The 18321-nt window shown below is 46.9% G+C and overlaps 3 protein-coding genes across 3 annotated transcripts in view; 1 reads left to right on the forward strand and 2 right to left on the reverse strand.

Moving 5' to 3' along the window:
• jvl (javelin-like) overlaps positions 1–10853 on the reverse strand; it is an 83378-nt gene extending 72525 nt beyond the window's left edge. The window contains exon 1 of the mRNA XM_025303200.1: positions 9941–10853. Coding sequence (XP_025158985.1) covers positions 9941–9985 — 45 coding nt within the window. The 5' untranslated portion in view covers positions 9986–10853. The remainder of the gene's footprint in view (positions 1–9940) is intronic.
• A 64-nt stretch (positions 10854–10917) lies between these two features.
• On the reverse strand, positions 10918–12004 carry LOC105188150 (uncharacterized). The gene has a single exon (XM_011149454.3). The coding sequence runs from the start codon at positions 11833–11835 to the stop codon at positions 11110–11112; it is 726 nt and encodes a 241-aa protein (XP_011147756.3). The 5' UTR covers positions 11836–12004; the 3' UTR covers positions 10918–11109.
• Positions 12005–13146: 1142 nt separating this feature from the next.
• Positions 13147–18254, forward strand: eff (ubiquitin-conjugating enzyme E2 eff). The gene is made up of 6 exons (XM_011149340.3): positions 13147–13505; positions 14840–14903; positions 15250–15281; positions 15614–15691; positions 15802–15907; positions 16058–18254. Exons 1-6 carry the CDS (start codon positions 13482–13484, stop codon positions 16195–16197), a joined length of 444 nt encoding a protein of 147 aa, XP_011147642.1. The 5' UTR covers positions 13147–13481; the 3' UTR covers positions 16198–18254.
• Positions 18255–18321: the final 67 nt, after the last annotated feature.

Raw genomic sequence — 18321 nt, forward strand, 5'->3', positions numbered from 1 at the left:
ACGCTCCTCTTAATTAACATTAAATTACAAGATTATAGACGAAAAATATGCTGAAAGATGTACTAGAGTGCCCCCGATGGAATACGCGGCCGAGTTGACGCTTGAAAATATGAACGGGTCGTTTGGCAAGTTCGTGAGGTTTTTCGCGAAAACGTATCAAGCGTTATACTTGTTTAGTTAAGCATAACCTACTCAATAACACATTGACCGTGTTGTTTTTATTCATAATAAAAAAAAAAAGAGGAAATAAAGTCACGCCTGGCGATAGAAGCATCGGCATTGAATTTTCCGCAAAAATCCTTTTCCGCAAATTCACTCAATATTTATCTATACGGGATCAAGTTTCTTTTCTCACTGTCGCTTCTCAATTTCCATTTCATTTCAGCGTCGTGCTCGAAGCACACTCGAAGCCGAGGAAAATTCGACGTCGGGGAACGTTCGCGCGAATTAAACGCGGTTTCACGGAGGAACCTCTCGCGCGTGGCGCGCATCACGCAGGACAAAGACTTTTACTTTCTCAAGCAATAAGTAAGGCGCTATCGCGCGCGATACTGTGAACCTACTCGCGCGGCCGCAACGCACGCACGTACGCACGCATGTGCGGCATCACGTACGCGGTAAAAGCCGCATTAGGAGACGCCCACGGCCGAACACGGCTGACCAAACCCGCCTCATGGCGTATATTCAACGCGCACGTGCGCCCACCCGTGCCCAATCGAGCGGTGTGCCCCCGCCGCGTTTGTATTTCCTACTCGCGATTAATATTCGCGAAGTCTTACTCGCGCCTTTATATCACCGGCTCCGGCGTGAAGGCTGCGGCGCGCCTTCTCTCTCTCTCTCTCTCTAATTTTATTATCTCGAGATATGAAACGTTCGGTGCTCCGCGTGACTCATGTGGCCCGCAGCGCGCGCGGACTGCTGAAACGACGAGATTTCCTGCTTGCAAGGTCGAGACATTAGTATGCATTATTAGCGGCTGTCGTTGGAGCAGGTATTAACGTGCAAAATTGTCGATCGGTGGTCTTTTGTAGGATTTATACGATGTGTCGTAGCGCGCTCTCGCTTTGGATACGTTCGATGCACGAATGTGCATTAGGAACGGCCTTTGGTGAAGCTGTTGTGAAATTGAGCCGCGTGACATCGGTGGCTGCTCTCGTCAGCGTCAAAATGATCGGCGGTCACGACTCGCGCTGCTTTTACTGGGTTCGATAGTATCGGAAGGAACCGCGAGACGACGACGACTAATTCCTGGTTCGCTCGCGATCGACATTTTTACGAGTCTATCGGCACGCCACGTGCCGTCGCGCGTACTCCGGGGGAGTACAGGGCGTTTCATACTTGCTGGGTCGTATCTCAAACATAAACTGCGTCGCGTCGACGAAAATTTACATTTACATATTGACATGCGCCGTATAAACGATATTTATAACGGCAAATGAGAGAGGAGACGCAAGGTAAATGTCCGTATTAATCAGACGTTTAAGCGTAGGTCGTCACAAAAAATACAATATATAATATTAAAAATAGTTTTGATATAAATATTTGCATATTTATTCGAAAACTTAAGATTCCCTTAAGTAGAGAAAAATGATTTAAACCAACGTATATGTTATTAATGAAATATTTATACAAGTAATGTAACATTAATTACAAATTGGATATATTTGTTTTCCAACTAATCGTCAAATATTGGAGTTTTTTTTTATAATAATTATTACTTTCATTCATTATTGTTAAGATAAATAGTAAATATCTTTTTTCAAAGCGGTCGGATACCGGGGCGTGTCCGGCCATTGGGACGTTTACCTTACGCATCTCGCAGTTTAATCTTCCGCACGAGTCGTAAGATTCTTCCCACTGAAATGGAAGTTTAACTTGGTCGTTAACGAAATCTCAGCGGATTGTTCAACGAAGGCGGCTTTCGGCGAACACTTCATCATCAAGCGAACTGATTGACTTTCGACGATACAACGGTGGAATTCGCGAGTGAAAGTTCCCGTTTTCAGCGGAATTCAGAAACACCCTGTATACTATATATATATATATATATAATGTGTAGCCGACATCGACCGCTCTCGACGGTAGCCCGAATCCATATTCCGTGCCAGGATGCACCTGCCTACCCGACAAATCGTCCAAGTTATTCCGCGGTTGGAGCGCAATTTGAGCTTTCATTAGAGAGAGAATCTGCGGCGGAGACAGGGGACTCGCGTGGAAGAAGCGAGACCGCGAAGAAGTGACCGCGAGTAAAGCTCGTCGGGAGAAATTCGCTCGAATTCCTATCTGCATCGCGCACAGAGAAAGTACACACCGCACTTCCCGCTTTCATACGAACGGATCGCTCCGGCTGATATTGTCACCGCGGCACTATTAATCCTCACACACGGGCTTTGACAGGCACGACGTTGTTAAAGACGCGGCTGAGAGGTAGAGACGGCGACGGCGACGGCTCTCGTCTCCGGGTTTATCTCCGTACAGAAGTACTCGTATCAGCGTTGTAATCGGAGAAAAACAAGCAGCAGGGGCAAGCAAATACGACCGAAGCGATCGTTCGTGAGAGAGAGAGAGAGAGAGAGAGAGAGAGAGAGAGAGAGAGAGGGGAGAGAGAGAGAGAGAGAGAGAGAGAGAGAGAGAGAGAGAGAGAGAGAGAGAGAGAGAGAGAGAGAGAAGACAAGACAACGACATCGCGGCGAGTCCACGAGGAAAGGAAATCCTCGCCGCGGACTTTTTCAAAACATTCCCGCGGCACGCATTGTACCGCTCGCTGTCCGTGCCCGTGTTATCTGGCACCTGTTAACGACTAATCAAGAGGCATTCCATTTATCTCAACGCGACCGTCGCGACGAGATAACCGCTTCGTTTGTACGAAAGGGACGCGCGCGCGCTGCGCATGAGAACGGTGCGGCGGAGATCGCCGCCGGGAAACCTGGCGACTCCGTCGCCGCGCCGGCTGATTTCATATTTCACGGCAAAACTAACGTTTCAATGCGCGTTACCTCACGCAACTTTCTCAAACGCAGGCGGCTGATCGACGGATACACGAGCGCACGCACGCGCGCAAAGTCGAGTGAGTCACGCCGGGAGACGTAATCGCCGCGCGCGATACAGCGCGGCCTGTAATCGAATAGGATCTCCATACGATCCAGTGAGCAGGACACGGAGCCGTGAAAGTCCTGCGGCCGGCGCGAAACCCGCCGCGATTCGCGGCCGAATTCGCGGATGCGACGCGGAGCGACCCGCTGGAATTTACCAGCCGCAAGATGGCTTCGATAGGACACGCCGGGATATTTCAGCGACGTACGGGTAGACACCGGCAGGAGCACGCACTCCTGCATCCTTCGCACTCTCCGCGACCTTCGGCGGGAAAGCGAGTGTGCCGCATTAGCGGGTAACACCGAGCGCGAGGTTGATCCCGGTGCGTTAAGAAGTTACGAAGGGAGTCGCCGGAAGTTCTCGAATTAAGATCGAAGCGAGCTCGCTGTTTCCAAAGTCTTTCTATTGCGTTCTACCAAAGAACTTTCTATTTCTGCAGTGAACTGCAGGAAGCTGCAGGGCTCACTCCGCAGGACTCGATCCACTCACTCGCTCGCTCCGAGAGCCTCGCGTGAAAAGCATATCCTATCTCGACGAAGGTGCGACCAAATTCGCTGCTCGCTGTCTTTCATAGAATTCGACAGTCGACGGCTTTCTCGCCGTCGAAGGATTTCTCGAGACATTTCTAAGGAGCGCGACGTAAGGAGCCCGTAAGGAGCTGCGCGTCTCGGGCGAGCGAAACGGATTACGGGCTAATGAGAGACAGTGCGCGCGCTTCAGCGGATGCGAGCGCGTGCTCGTCTTCAACGGCGAGACATCTCCTCGTCAATTCGTCTGTATCATTCACGCGGACTAATAAGGGTCAAGCTGATCAACCAGTCGAGACCGTTTCCGGCGGTATCATAGCGAGTGTCGCCGACGCTGGTCGAATGTAAACCGACCGCAATGGCGATACCGTTACAGATTTTTTTAGCGCGGTTAGCACGCGAGCGGAGTTGCGGACTCTCGAGTCGCACGATACGCCGCAACGTTGTCTCTATGCGCGCATTCGCGAATCCGATATCTTCGCTCTCGGTTACGAGCTGTAGGTTTGACGCGATTTCAAATCTCGGACGCTGGACAAAGGAAGAAGAGAAGAGAGTTTGGAGCAGCGAAGAAACAACGTGGGCAATAAAAGCCGGGGCTGAGGGAGCCTCCTGCTGGCCGGTGAAAGTGGCAGATGTACACTTGAAGAGGAAAAGATTCGCCGAATCCAGGCGACGATCAACAAACTAACCGCGTTTTGATCAAAGGAAGTGGAATCTCCGGTTCTCTGAGCTAAATTCTCGGTGCTGACGTTGTGTTGTATGTAATATAAGCGCCGCGTTGCTTCTCTCGTGCGCCGAATCTAAGAGTCTAAAAACCAGAAATTCCGTTCCCTTCGACGAAAACGCCATCCCGTGCATTGATTCGGCTTGATTCAATCTTCTTTCCCAACATCAAAGCGTCGAATTTCAATTTGACATCCTAAATGTACTCGCGGGGTCGGGAAAGAAGCAGAAGTCGCGTTTGGTCCTTATCTCTCGCTGGCGCGTGCCAGTTGCGAAAACTAAATTTCTCCGCAAAGAGATGACATTGAACTCGCAAATTTGCCTCTTAAAGAATCGTGTCACGATACCCAAACTGAGCGTCATCGGAGAACGTAATCGGAGCCACCGCGATGATGGTGCCGCGCTGCAACGCGCCCATGAAATCCGCATCCGACGCTTCCTCGGTGTTCATAGGATTCGAGACCGTATCGGCCCACTCGCTCTCGAACGACGTCGAAGTCGCCGACGTCATTGTTGTGCTTCGCAGAGTCTCGTCTGCACAACGTGCGCGCCACCGGAAAAGAACAAACGGAAGTAACACGCTCGATTGACGCCGCTGCTGAAATACGGATTTCCGCGCAGCTTCGCGAGGTCCGTCGCGATTGCCAGGTCAGGTTTTACCTGGCGCGTAGCTCGTCAACTACACAGTGTCCGAGAACATTGCGGTGTTCGATCACAGTTAGCCGGCGAATGAAAAGAAACGCGACGAATCAATCAGCATATTTGCAAATCTGCTGATTCGTGAGGTACACCGGAGCGTCGCGATTATCTCTTTATTACGAGCGAAAAGTAACGTAAACAAATAATAAACAAAGCGTCTCGACATTTGTGTAGAAATCTCTAAGTTAAAAAAAATTAAACAAAGATAAAAGCAACTGTCGCGTCTGTCGCGATCCTCGACTCGCCGACGCGAGCGCGATCGCCCGAAGGAATTCGGTTTTACTCCGGATTTACACGTCACCTCCAGCTGCCCGTTTCCGGAGGCATCCGGCTGGAGCCGCGAACGTCACACGCGTACTTCTTCTACATCTATCTCGCGAATAGAGCCGGCGCGGAACGTGGGGTCCCCTGAGGTCTTACTCGGCTCCGTTCTCTCCGCATCGCGATCCGAGGTGCCCGCTGAGAGCTCGCTGTTCGTAACGGAGGTCGAAGGTTCATCGGGGTCGACTTCGGAGAAATAACTGCCGAGGTCCTGGCGAGATTCGCGCGTCCTTGCATCCGCGACGAGATGCTCGGCCCGATACACCGAGCTATTGCTCTTCGCCGCGCTCTGCTCGTCCGCCAGCGACGAGAAGACGCGTCTCGCGTTTGCGTTCTCTATGGATATTTTGGTACTTATGCATAAAAGGGGCCGCTTCCCCGATTTCATTTATTTTTAAATATGTTGTTGGGGGAGTTTTTCTGAGTCGTTTCATATACATATATAAGGGTCCGACGCAAATAGCTTCGGAGATACAGGTTGAGAAAGGATAGAAATAACAAGTATAAAAATTAATGAATTTTAGTTATTATATTTTCATATACTTTGGTGAAAATATATAAAGAAATTCAAACATAAACAAACCAATAGAATCATTTTGAAAACAAACAAACGGCCCCCCCCCCACCTGCACCTCCCCTTGACGGATGAAACTCGCTTTATTTAGAAAATCGTATTGTTCTGTGTCACATGAGTTTGCGATTTTCTACGTGACGCAAGTTCGACCAGACGAGGGGGATCGAAGGCCCCCTCGCACCCCCCCTTCGGTGTGTGTGTGTGTGTGTATGCTTCGGTGATTCATTACTTTAAATGAATTTTCATATTTACTACTTTCATCGTTTCTCAGCTTGTATTTCCGAAGCTATTTGTGTCCGACCATTATAAATGTGTGTGAAACGACTCAGGAAGACTTCCGCAACAATATATTTAAAAATAAATTAAATCTGAGGGGGGGCCTCTATTATGCATAATTACCGATATTCTTTATCAATCCGACACGAGGGGAGAAATTCGATGCATGAGTGTGTGTACATGCAAGGTGTCTGATTATAATATATAAAGTTCTCGCGTACGTGTAAATTAAGTCTAATCGCGTGTAATTTTGAATTATTAATTAAAGAAGACAATTGCATGCTACACTCAAAAAAAGTATTCTATTTGTAAAGTGATTTTTCCCATATAGTCTCATATTCTAAGCGAAGCCTTTTACAGACAAAGGATTCCTCTCTCGATAAAGCGATTGAACCATTCATCTAAAACTTATTAGATATTATTCTGTTTTCCTCTTATTTCAAGAGGATTTCCTCTTATATCAATTAATTTTTCTCTTATATGAAGAGGAATATGTTGATTTGAGTGTCCGCTTATTTTGTCCAGTCATGCTCTACCTCCACACATGAGCAAAAAAGTAACCACATGCTCATGAGTCAGAATATTTGAAACGTTTTTTAAAAAAAGTGTATGTATTGCTAACATATAATAAAAATAATTTACCCATATTTGGTCAAGTTTATAATCTATTGCAAAAAGTTGAATAATATATTCTTTCTTTTACCTATGTTTCATACAATTGGTTATGATGAACATCTTTGTAGCTATGAAGTCCATAATAAAACTGATTGGAAATTTATTTGTTATGATATTATTTCATTCGTGCCTACTTATTGTAGAATTGTAGAATTGGAATCAGAAGTACATATATATATATATATATTTTTTTTTTCGCTATACATTATAATAATTTTTTCAAATTCACTAGTACAACAATAAGGTAGTAAAATCAAAAATAAGGAAAGTACAGTAAGGATAAATAATAATCCTCTTAAAAAAAGATTAAACAATCTGTGTATAAGAGGAAATTTATATTAAAATCAATAAGATTTGCACTATATATATAACATATGATTTCTCTAACTTTAAGAGCAATGTATAATAAGAGCAGTTTATAATATTTTCCTCTTAATCTTAGAGGAATTCCCTTGAGATCATATATAAGAATAAAATCCTCCAAAATTTAGGTGATTCCGCTCGTCCTGAAATTACCTTTTTTTTGGGGTATATGCGATGCAGATGGAACCGTAATAGCAGATAACACCTGCCGTCACGTGCTTGCAGATTAAGTCAAACTTAATAAAAGAGCCACGTTTACCACGTTGCGGAAAACCGCGTAAGGTTTTGAGTTACTAATTCAAGAAAATCAATATATAATCATGCGCGAGTGATCAGTCTTCTTTAATTAACAAGTCAACAACAAAATTTTACGCGGTTGTAGCGCGCAAAAGACTTGTGTTCCGATCAATATGCACACCGGAGTTTTACATGTTGTCACTTTCTTCAGACACCCCGTACGTACGCCTATTTATTTATTTATTTATTTATTTACCGCCGCTTGTACTCTCGATTCCCTCGGAAACGCGTGAACTGACTTCGGGGCGATTCGCGTCCTCCCCCTCGGCATTCTTCGATTTCATGAGACGCCTTAGAGGGTGACCGAAGGTGGCGAGCAGCTTCGATCTGATCTGTGCGTGTAGTGCTCGTTAGAGACAACGGCGGCGTAACACTCCTCCCCCTTAGCCCTCCTCCTGTCCCTCGCATGTCGTAACACCGAAACTCCGAGCTGCTTAATTAACGTTTTATTAACCAGCTCGCACAATCTCTCGGCCACTCGAGATACACTTTCACCCCGCTGTCGGCTATTCACAAGATCGAAATTTCCGCAATTAACACGCTGGTAAAACACCGCTGATCACGCACTGTAACGAGCAGGATGCGGCGGCTAAGTCCTCGCGCTGCTAATTACAACTTCCGATCGATCTCGGTCGACGAAACGACAATATATCGGGCAATACTCTCGCGCATCGCCGGAACTCTTCGAAAGAACCAGGAGACGCGGGGGTGGTTCTCTCAGAGTTCACGCGCGCTTTCTCATTGCTGCACGTATTCCCCGAAGAGAAGAAGTGAGCTCTTCCTCGGAAAGAAAATTTCCATCGGGCGTTATCTCTGTTTACACGCTTTCGCGGCTATAGATATCACAGTATGCCGAATATACGTTTATCTGAATATTAATGATAAAGAGCGAGATAACCAAGTTTGAGTTGACGAGGGATACGAATATCTCGCGGTGACTTTGCGCGTACGTGCAAAGTCACGCGCGAAGGGAAAGGACAGCTTACAAATGCAAGGTCTACGATGCACACGACCGTGCATCGTACATATCCGACGAGTCTATCCGCGCGCTCCCCAAACGTCGCGGTCTCTCACCTTCTGGCTCATCGCGGAGACTATAGAAGGCTTGTCTGCTTTCGCCCGATCGAAAGCACCGGAGGATGCACCGTCCGCGACGGCTCGCCGCCTCGGATCAATCGGATGCAAAGTCGAAGCTTCCCCGTCAATCGTCGCATCACTCATGTCTGATGTTACGTCGCCGATGAAGGGAGTGTCAACCCCTTAAGGGTTCGCTTATCGATCTGAACGTCGTTAGCTTCCGTATCGACTATTGACCGACCATCCGACTGTGTATCGTCCTCTGTTCATTACACGTCATGAAATTCCTACTTACTCTATAGTAACGCGCGAAAGTTCTCGCGCTGCGTTTCGACTCGCGTGTTTTTCCTCGCGACTTCGGGCGTGACTCTCGCGACGCTTCCTTGGAAAATCCAACACTTCTTCACTTCCGTGATCTGTTATTCGTCAGTTTTACGCGGAATCTTCCCACGTCGAACGCTCGCAACCGTCAGACTGTCAAACTGTCAAACTGTCAGACTGCGAGACGATGCACGAATATCTAGACGCGACTCCCTTGACCTGGAAAGGCCTAAATTAAAACTAGGAGACGAGTCCCGATGAGAGAGAGAGAGAGAGAGAGAGAGAGAGAGAGAGAGAGAGAGATTCAGGCCTGGTCTACAATAGGTGTTGTAAGCCGTGAGCCGTAAGAACTGACCAATTATAGCCGATTATTTTTGTAATAATCGACTGTGATTCGCCAATTCTTACGGCTTACAACAATACGACACGTATTGTAGTACCAGGCCGTACACTTCGAGCGTGTGCGAGCTGGTGTATTCGTGTTACACCAAGTTATCGGAATGAAATTGATACTTCGTCGGAAGATAAACGGAAGATGAAGGATCAATCACAAATTGCTCGTGATGTGCGCTACCGCCATCATTAGACGTCTTATGGTTTATACACTCGTATCATGCTTTGTTTTCTTCGTAGATAGACGTCCCTGAAATATCACCAACTCTTTTGTCTCTCTCTCTCTCTCTCTCTCTCTCTCTCTCTCTCTCTCTCTCTCTACCTACCTCTTCCTCTCTCTCCCTATATATATCCCTACCATACCTCGTACACGCAAGGATCGATGCCAACAAGTAACTTCGCCGAGGTATCTCGGCGTGAAATTCGTCGCACGGGGGGGGGGGGAGGAGGGAGGGAAGCCGGAAACGCAAAATCTCATCTCACAGCGAACGGTGGCCGAAATCGCGGCGATGCGAGACAGGCGACGCGAAAGACGCAGCCGCGGCCGTCTATCCGGCCATTCGCGGATGCGTAAGAAAACAACGGCCGCATAAAAGCATACCTGATAGGCGTAAGGTGTGCAGGGTACGTAAAATTCTCTGCTCATAATAGACGGGACGCCTGCGGGCGGCGATCAAGTCCAGCTGACAGGTCCTTCGGCAAGTGTCAAAACGCTGCTGGCGCCATCTTCGTCTCGGCCGTGCCGTGCCGGAGAGGTCGTCAAGCTGTCACGCGAGCAGCAGGCAGGATCACCGAATCCTCGCGCTCGCGAAGGCCATCCTTAGCCGGCGGGCGGCGGGCCTCATCCGCGTCGCGTCTCGCGCGCGCGCGCGCGCGCGCACGCGGGTGCACGTACGTGCGCGAGGTCGCGCGTGTCACGTCTTGCAGGGCGCAACGTTCGTGCCGTTGGCGCGCGCGGGCGTCGTCGGCTACGACTGCTGCGGCGGCGACGACTACGACGACGACGACGGCGACGACGTCAAACGACGTGGGGATCTATCTCAGCACACGCGCGCGCGCGCGCGACTCACTCAAGCACACGGAGTACAACACACTGTACAGATACACCTGCCTGACGCAGTCTCACCGTGTACACTGGCCCGACTCGAACATGGCGCACCGTCTGCGTCGCCGACTGTCCGCGCCAGAGAACGGCGCGCGCTGACGCGGACGCTCCGGATCGGAATCGCTGTCGCGTAGACTTGCTGCACGGCCAACGCGCTCGGCTGCTACGCCATTTTCGCTGCGCGCACGGCGTTCTCCTGGTTACACGCGCGCGCGGTTGCTCACGACCGACCACCACTGTTCGCGTCCACTGGCAAGTGCCGACTGCCTGCTGCGATGCGATTCGCAGGGACCGCGAGCGGACCCGAGTGCTGCCGAAGCGCGCGCGCGACTCGGCGCCACCTTCGCGCCGAGCCGTTAGCGTCAAGTCGCCGCTCCGCCGGTAAAACAGAAACACCACGCCAATTCGCCAGATTCATATGAGGGACGGGGGGATCCGTTTCTCTGTGACGCGTTTAATAAAATGTCGTCGAGTCTTTATTCCGCCAATCTGCCGTGTCACGAGACACCGATAGGCTGGCCATCCGGCTGGCTCGTTCGTTTTGAAACGCGTCTGCGCGGCGAGATGTACAAAAATGTTCGATCCGAGGAGATTAGCCACTCGCGAGTCGCGCGCGCACGTCAATTCGAAAGCGGAGAAAGCGCGCCTCTCGTATACGCAGGTGTTTACGTATGTAGTCTACGTGCAAGCGGACACGACACAGTCGCATTGTTGACGCGCGTCCTCGCGCAGCGAGGACTCGTGCAGCAAAGGACGCGCGCGCGAGGCGGCTGCTCCGAGGAAGGATGCTTCGTCTTTTTCTCAGGCTCGATGACGATATTGCGCGGCACCAGGATCTCGTCCCAGGGGATCTCGACGTCGTCGGGTGCGCAGGCCTCTTTTTCCTCCCGTGGCGGCTGTATCTCCATCGGCTTCTCCAAAATTAGATCGCCCCAGGGGATCTCCACGGAGCAGTCGCAGCTTTCCAAGTCGCCGGGAACGCGCGCGACTTCCAGGGTCTCGCTGATGAGTAGCTCTTGCCAAGGTAACGGCATAGGGCCCGTGGAGTCTTTCCTCTCGACCTCGCCGGCCTCGTCGTCGACGTCCTCGGCCTCTTCCGCCTTCCGCTCGGCCGTCAAGGTCACCTCCGGACGAATCCTCATGCCAGCCACCGGCAGAGCGATGTCCCTCCACGGTAACTCGATTTTAGAGTCGCACAGGATCGACTCGTCCGAGAATTCCCTCCGGAGGGACTGCATATACGGCTCGTGCCAAATCTCCTCCTCCGCGTTGTACACGAAGGCCTGCCGCTTCCGCTTGCAAAGATCCTTCGTCCTCTTCTTCTGATGCGCGTAGAGCTTGATGCGGCAGGAGCACAGCTGCTGGACTCGTTGCGTCATGCTCGTCGTCATTGTTGGCGATGAGCCCGCGATGGGTGAAGGGTGAAGGGCACACGGCGGCCGTACTCGTCGATTTTTCTGCTTAGCTTTCCGTTAGTTAATTTGCCAAGCCCATGTTGCGAGAGCGAAATGAAGCCGACCAATGTGAAGGTGGCTGCGAACCGTGTCGATATGAGCGCTATATATATATATATGTATGTGTCTGCGCGTGCGATAGTAAATCGATTTGAAAAGATTTCTGCAAGGCCGTTCTCACTCCAGACTCTGCAATTTCTGACGAAAAATACTTTCCACCCTGCTGCTGCCTCGGCTGCTGGAATGTCGGCGAGCTCGCCTGTGACGAAGCAGCTGTCGAGGGTGAGGGTTGGAGAAATGCCTCGGGAAAAGCGCTCTCTCAGCCGGAAATCAAGTCACAATTTTCGGTCCGGAGCGAAAGGTTAAAGTCTCGCTGCACCTATTGCGGAGTAACAGGTTCTCATCGCACTTCGTTACGTCATACAACTCGTAGTTTTATCGAAGAGACCGAGCGTGTCATTATCTCGAAACCTCGAGCACTTGAAACGTACAACATCATCGCGCAACGTCTCAATAAGATGATGAGGAATGTGAGGCGATGATCAGGCGAGAGGCATTTTCTTTCGAGGGGGCACTTTTCTCTCGCGAAGGTGTTCTCTCTTTCGAGGGAAAGACCGGTTAACGCGTGTACAGAGCTCAATCATAGGGCAATGACGCATAGCGGATATCATATCTTGTTACGATATGACGCATACACGTATCATGGATATGACCTGTTGTTGTTGCGAGTAAATATTAGATAAATGCCTGTCCTTTTAGGAAATAACAGATCAAACATTCGCTGCCGCCGCCGCGAGTCGTTCCTCGGTCTCCCAGGGGGGACGCGTGCGGGACTTTCGGGAATCTCATTGAGGTGGGATAAACCGAGGTGAGGATAAACCGAGGTGAGGATAAACCGACACGCGTCCATATGCATGAGTAAGCCGTTTGAAGCGATCGCGTCGATGACTAGCGAAAGCACAGAAGGTCGGCGGCTTCCGCCGGACGGGACGTTTGAAATGTTTGCGAGTAAAAATCGACGGTAAGTTCATTTACGCTGGCTGCGCCGGAGACGCTGACTTGCGCGACTTCTCTTTGTTTTGGATACGTCTCGGTGCGCGAGGCTCACACTTTCGATTCGTCGCTACGTATAATACCGTGCGTTGCGTCGCGATATCGCGTGCGCGAGCGCTCTGCGATTTATCGCCGAGGTGGAACAGCGCTTTGCGTCATCTGCCGGCGGCGGAGCGTATAAGCTGAAAAATCCGCTAGTTGCCGATAAAAGGAAATCCGCGGTGGCTGTTGGCCGGTTGCGAGATTGAAAAGTGCAAGTCGCGTTGTCGAAAAGTTGTCACTTCCGACGAAAAGTGCCGCGATAAAAACGCGACGGACAGTCAGCGGAGCCCGGGAAGTCTCCGCGCGTCTGTTCTCACCCGCGAAACGTCGCCTGCTAACCACGCACGAGTGGCCTAACAGTGCGCTTGACCAACGCAGTGAGGCTACGTTTAGAGGCGGCCATCTTGCAATACCTAATCAAAGATCCACGGCTAGCGGGTATCGTTGTCTGGTTTGTGACCAGTTAATATCAACACACAGTTCGTCAAATGGCTTTAAAGCGAATTAATAAGGTACGTGGAGGCCCGCCGGCGTTCATGCCGTACCACGGCACAACGGGCGTCGTCGCGTCGTGTATTCGTGTCCGTTCGTACGCCCATAACGATCTCTCGCACGGCCAGTGTGGAGCAATGTGAGCGAGCGCTGAAAATCACGCCTGATTCTTGACCACGGTCCCCTCGTCGTCGTCGTCGTCGTCGTCGTCGCCGTCGCCGTCGCCGTCGCCGTCGCCGCCGTCGTCGCCGCCGTCGTCGTCGTCGTCGTTGCCGTCGTGCCCGCCGACGGCGACGATCGTATGCCTCCTGCGAGCGGATCGCGAACGCGCCATATACAATCAACGGAACAAGCTCTCCACAACGAGTCTTTCTCTCGTCGGCCTGCTTTAACCGGGCTCGACCGCGATGACAGTGAGAAGCTACGGAATTTTGTGTGGACTTGGCCCGATAGATCGCCGAAAATAACGCGATACCGTGCTCTCGTACGCCCCGCGTCCGTATACGTGTGCACGCACGCCGGCCTGTAGATTCTTGTTTGGTGCTTCTCTGTGGTCTTTTGTGCCTTTACGCTGCTGTATCCTCGATTGTATGTCTCTGTGTTCATGGCTATCTTTTTAGAGGTTCGCAATGAGAATCTCACTGTGTGTGGTTGTAGAGAGAGAGAGAGAGAGAGAGAGAGAGTAATGAGAGTTGAGTAAGTTGTTTGGTACAGCAAATTGCTACACAATGACTGCCAGTGATTTGATTTGTCATTTGTATTATTGATTAAAATGGGCTATGATATTGAGCATCGAAAGCCACAAATTTAGTCTTGGGATAAGTAAGGTTGTAAAGTACAATGGAAAGTTGCAATGGAAAATTTCTGTCTCATCTTTGTCAATATTTCGCAGTAACAATTGTGTGACATAATTTTGGATCGAGCGATATATTATTAGTCAATATTATATTATACGACAGATGTTTGTGTTTTCAATTCTTGTTGTAAAATATATATGAGAATACGAAAGGTCTTAAACAGTTTTATTTGGAGAACTTGTCATTGTGAAACAAACTCTTGTTTAATACTACATATATATCATAGAATTATCTAGAAAGTTATATATGTGTATTGATACAAAGAAATATTGACATTGTATACGTGTGCTCAGAAATATCAAAGTTCTCTATAGAATAATGACGTGTATATTGAAAATGATCCGATAGGACATATAAAAGAATGTTGACTAATATCTATTTATCTTCCAGTCGTATTTTGTTTAATTGAAATTTATAACAAGTCTGTAAAAAATATATATGCGTGGTATTTTAGAATTTTTTGCACGATACTATATTTTATATATTTATAATTTCAGGAACTTCAGGACCTTGGTAGAGATCCACCAGCGCAATGCTCGGCTGGGCCTGTAGGAGATGATTGTAAGTATTAAAGTTACATTAAATAAAAGTATCCGAGATAGTATAATATATGGTATATTCTAATATTCTAAAGATTGTAGACGACAAATTTAGAACTGTGCATATTATTTGTAATACATTATTCTATTTTTAGATATAATTATATTGTATCTGGATATGTTTTAATTTATATAAAGTTTATGTCACACATACAGATTTGAAGAACTCAGTAATTATATAGAAGGGAATAATGATAGTAATGACCAACTTAATTATGTAGCAACATCATAATTACATAGATTATATTACGTGTATCACAAGTATAATTAATTTAGTATAATATCTTGTTGCCTAATATTTTTTTCAGTATTCCACTGGCAAGCAACTATCATGGGACCAGTAAGTGACACATATTTTTATAAAAATTGTGATATCTTTTTAAGTTTGTTTTATATATGCAAATCCTTTTTAGCAAGTTTTTATGATATAAAAGATATATACTTGCTGGTGATACTTTGGTAATTATTATGTGTTCTTTATTTAACTTCATATCTGTATAATTTGTCTATTTGCCCTGAATAAAAGTTTTTAATATTTTTAATAAGGACATACAAAACACTAGAAAGTACTAAAAGTTTACAAAGTGCTGGAAGTATAAGTGTACTATAATAGTATAGATGTGATTTAACTGTAAAACTTTTAAAACATTAAGAATTTAAATATCCTTTCAGCCTGATAGCCCGTATCAAGGAGGAGTATTTTTCCTAACAATACACTTCCCCACAGATTACCCATTCAAACCACCTAAGGTATGTAACGTTGTGTGCAACTTATGAAATTTCTAATTTTACATTACAGAACTAGGAAACATATCGAACGTGTCTGTAGTTAATAACATTTGACCGCTCGTTGTTTACAGGTGGCTTTCACGACTAGAATTTATCATCCTAATATCAACAGTAATGGAAGTATTTGTTTGGACATTTTGAGATCGCAATGGTCTCCTGCACTCACTATATCAAAGGGTATGTGTATTCTCTTTGCATGTGTACGATATACATTCCGAGATATTTATATAACAACACAATTTATTGGAAGAAAAATTTATATAATAACAACACAAAGGAAACGACAAGCGTTCAGTCATTATTGGTCATTTACATTATCGGTTACAGTGTTACTGTCAATATGCTCTTTGCTGTGCGATCCAAATCCAGATGACCCATTGGTACCAGAGATAGCCAGGATATACAAAACTGACAGGGAGAAGTACAATGAATTGGCACGTGAATGGACGCGCAAGTATGCCATGTGATGCGCCAACCTCCGTTGACCTCAACACCCAGACACCACCAAGAACAGCCCCAGCCTATTGCCACTTATGCATCAGCACCGATTGAAATTAGCTATGGCTCGTCTACTTTTAAACTTAAGCCAGTATTCGGGCTCGAAGACTCCTCAGGCAAACGTGATCGATTTAAACTTCCCCCGGCTTGGGAAGCCCGCGAATATTAAGACGTTGCCACACTACGGCAATCGAGGCAATTTTGAAGGTGGTCACCCAGCATTATATATATGAATCAGACAACAAACATGTCCGCTTTGATTTTCGTAAATAAAAATATGGAAGTAAAATATAGGAGAGTGAAAGTAGGATTTGTATTTGAACTTAATAGGTTGATTTCCAATTATTGCGCTTACGATAATTGTAACGTTATGGTACCTACTTTCTCAGTGAAATGAAAACCTTGAACTGACAGCACATCGATTGTTAGTCTTTAACGCAAGTGAGCAATGTTTGCCCGTCCCTTGGAACGATGTGGTCACTCTTTTGTAAGACTGGGCTATATATATAAATACTACTGAAACTGTACGTGTATGCTTTGTTCAATCATTAAAATTCCTCACACCTGTCTAACAAATTCTACGAGTAGCTCGAAATCTGTGCTTTGGTTCCTGTGTGTGTGTGCGCGTAGTAATTTAATTGTGCATATCGTTGATCGGCAAATGACAACCGTGCGACTTTGAGTAATCTCGGAATTGTGCAAACACTAGATGAAAATCTCGTCTAATTGTCTGACCTCCCCCCCCCCCCTCTACCCCCTGGTGTGTGTACCTGCAGTTCGTGGGTCCGTAGAATGTACTATGTGATTTCGCCGGAGGCAAGCGAATTTCTCTCGCTACACAAGTTCATAATCGTTTTGGCTGTCAGTTTGGCTTTATGCTGATGCGGGAAACGTAGTCGTTGGTGTCACTGTTTATCGATAAATGATATAAGAGAGCGATTAAGTTCTGACTATTTAAATTTATACACGGACCGCGTTAGAAATTAGACAAGTGTGTCGAAGGCACGAGGAGACCGCCATGCGGATTTCTAAAATCCCGGCGCACTCGTCTCGCATTAGTGCATGATTATACGCTGCTAAGTTGTGCGTCGCGCTCTGCGAATCAGGATTTCGCCAGCCTGATCGCTCGTCACGACGTTTTACTCGCATCGATTCTTTTACTACTGTTTTGCGTGCAGGTGTTTCTTTCAACGGCGATTTTTATTATTATTATTATTATTATTATTATTATTATTTAGTTTTCGCAACCAAGTGTTTCCTTTCATCCACAATATAATGCACTTGCGACAGGCACTCGTACAGGCGATCGTATTGCCCACTGTTGGACAAACGATAGACTTAAATAGAACCTGTTATTTAAACATTGCGATTTCAATATTGTATTTCTGATATATTGTGGCTGTAAGGGTAAAAGGCAATGTGATTTCACATTATTTCGTAAAACTTAGCTATATATAAAATGAACAAAATGTGTTGTTAAATTGCGAAACGTCATTCAGCGTTTAATAGTTCGTTTAAGATTATACGAAACTACATAATTGCACTGTTTGATGGTGCTAGCAGTGTTTTGGCTTCTAATAATAGATAAATAAAATCTAATACGTCATAAAAATATGATTACTTAATTAGTACGTAAGAGAAACGATTTTGTCTTGCGAATCATGTAAAGCGCGTTAGTGCGAAGTCTCGATGTAATCGGTGCTTAAATATGGCATGTCGATGGGGCGACTAAGGGAATCTAGAGAAGACAAATCGATTAGTATGTAATGCGGCGATCCGCTCTGTTTACGCCGACCTTGTCTCACGCATACGAACGTGTATCGCTGTAATTTAATTACGAGTGAACGCGTCGAATCTGATATTTAAAGAAGTTAGCTCTCAAAAACTGATCATCGTTCACCTCTAGTAGAAGATGACTTCATGTGTAATTAATTATTATTACCGCAATAATGAACATTTTTAATAACTTATCTTGTGTACATTTTAGCATTAGCCCTTTATATAATAAAGTCCACGTGATAAGATACATAGCAAATATTTTCTTCCTCGCGCCTCTAACCGTCAATCTATGCGCGAACATGATAAATGAATAC

Source organism: Harpegnathos saltator, unplaced genomic scaffold (assembly GCF_003227715.2).
Source record: "Harpegnathos saltator strain DR-91 unplaced genomic scaffold, Hsal_v8.6 scaffold536, whole genome shotgun sequence".
NCBI lineage: Eukaryota > Metazoa > Arthropoda > Insecta > Hymenoptera > Formicidae > Harpegnathos > Harpegnathos saltator.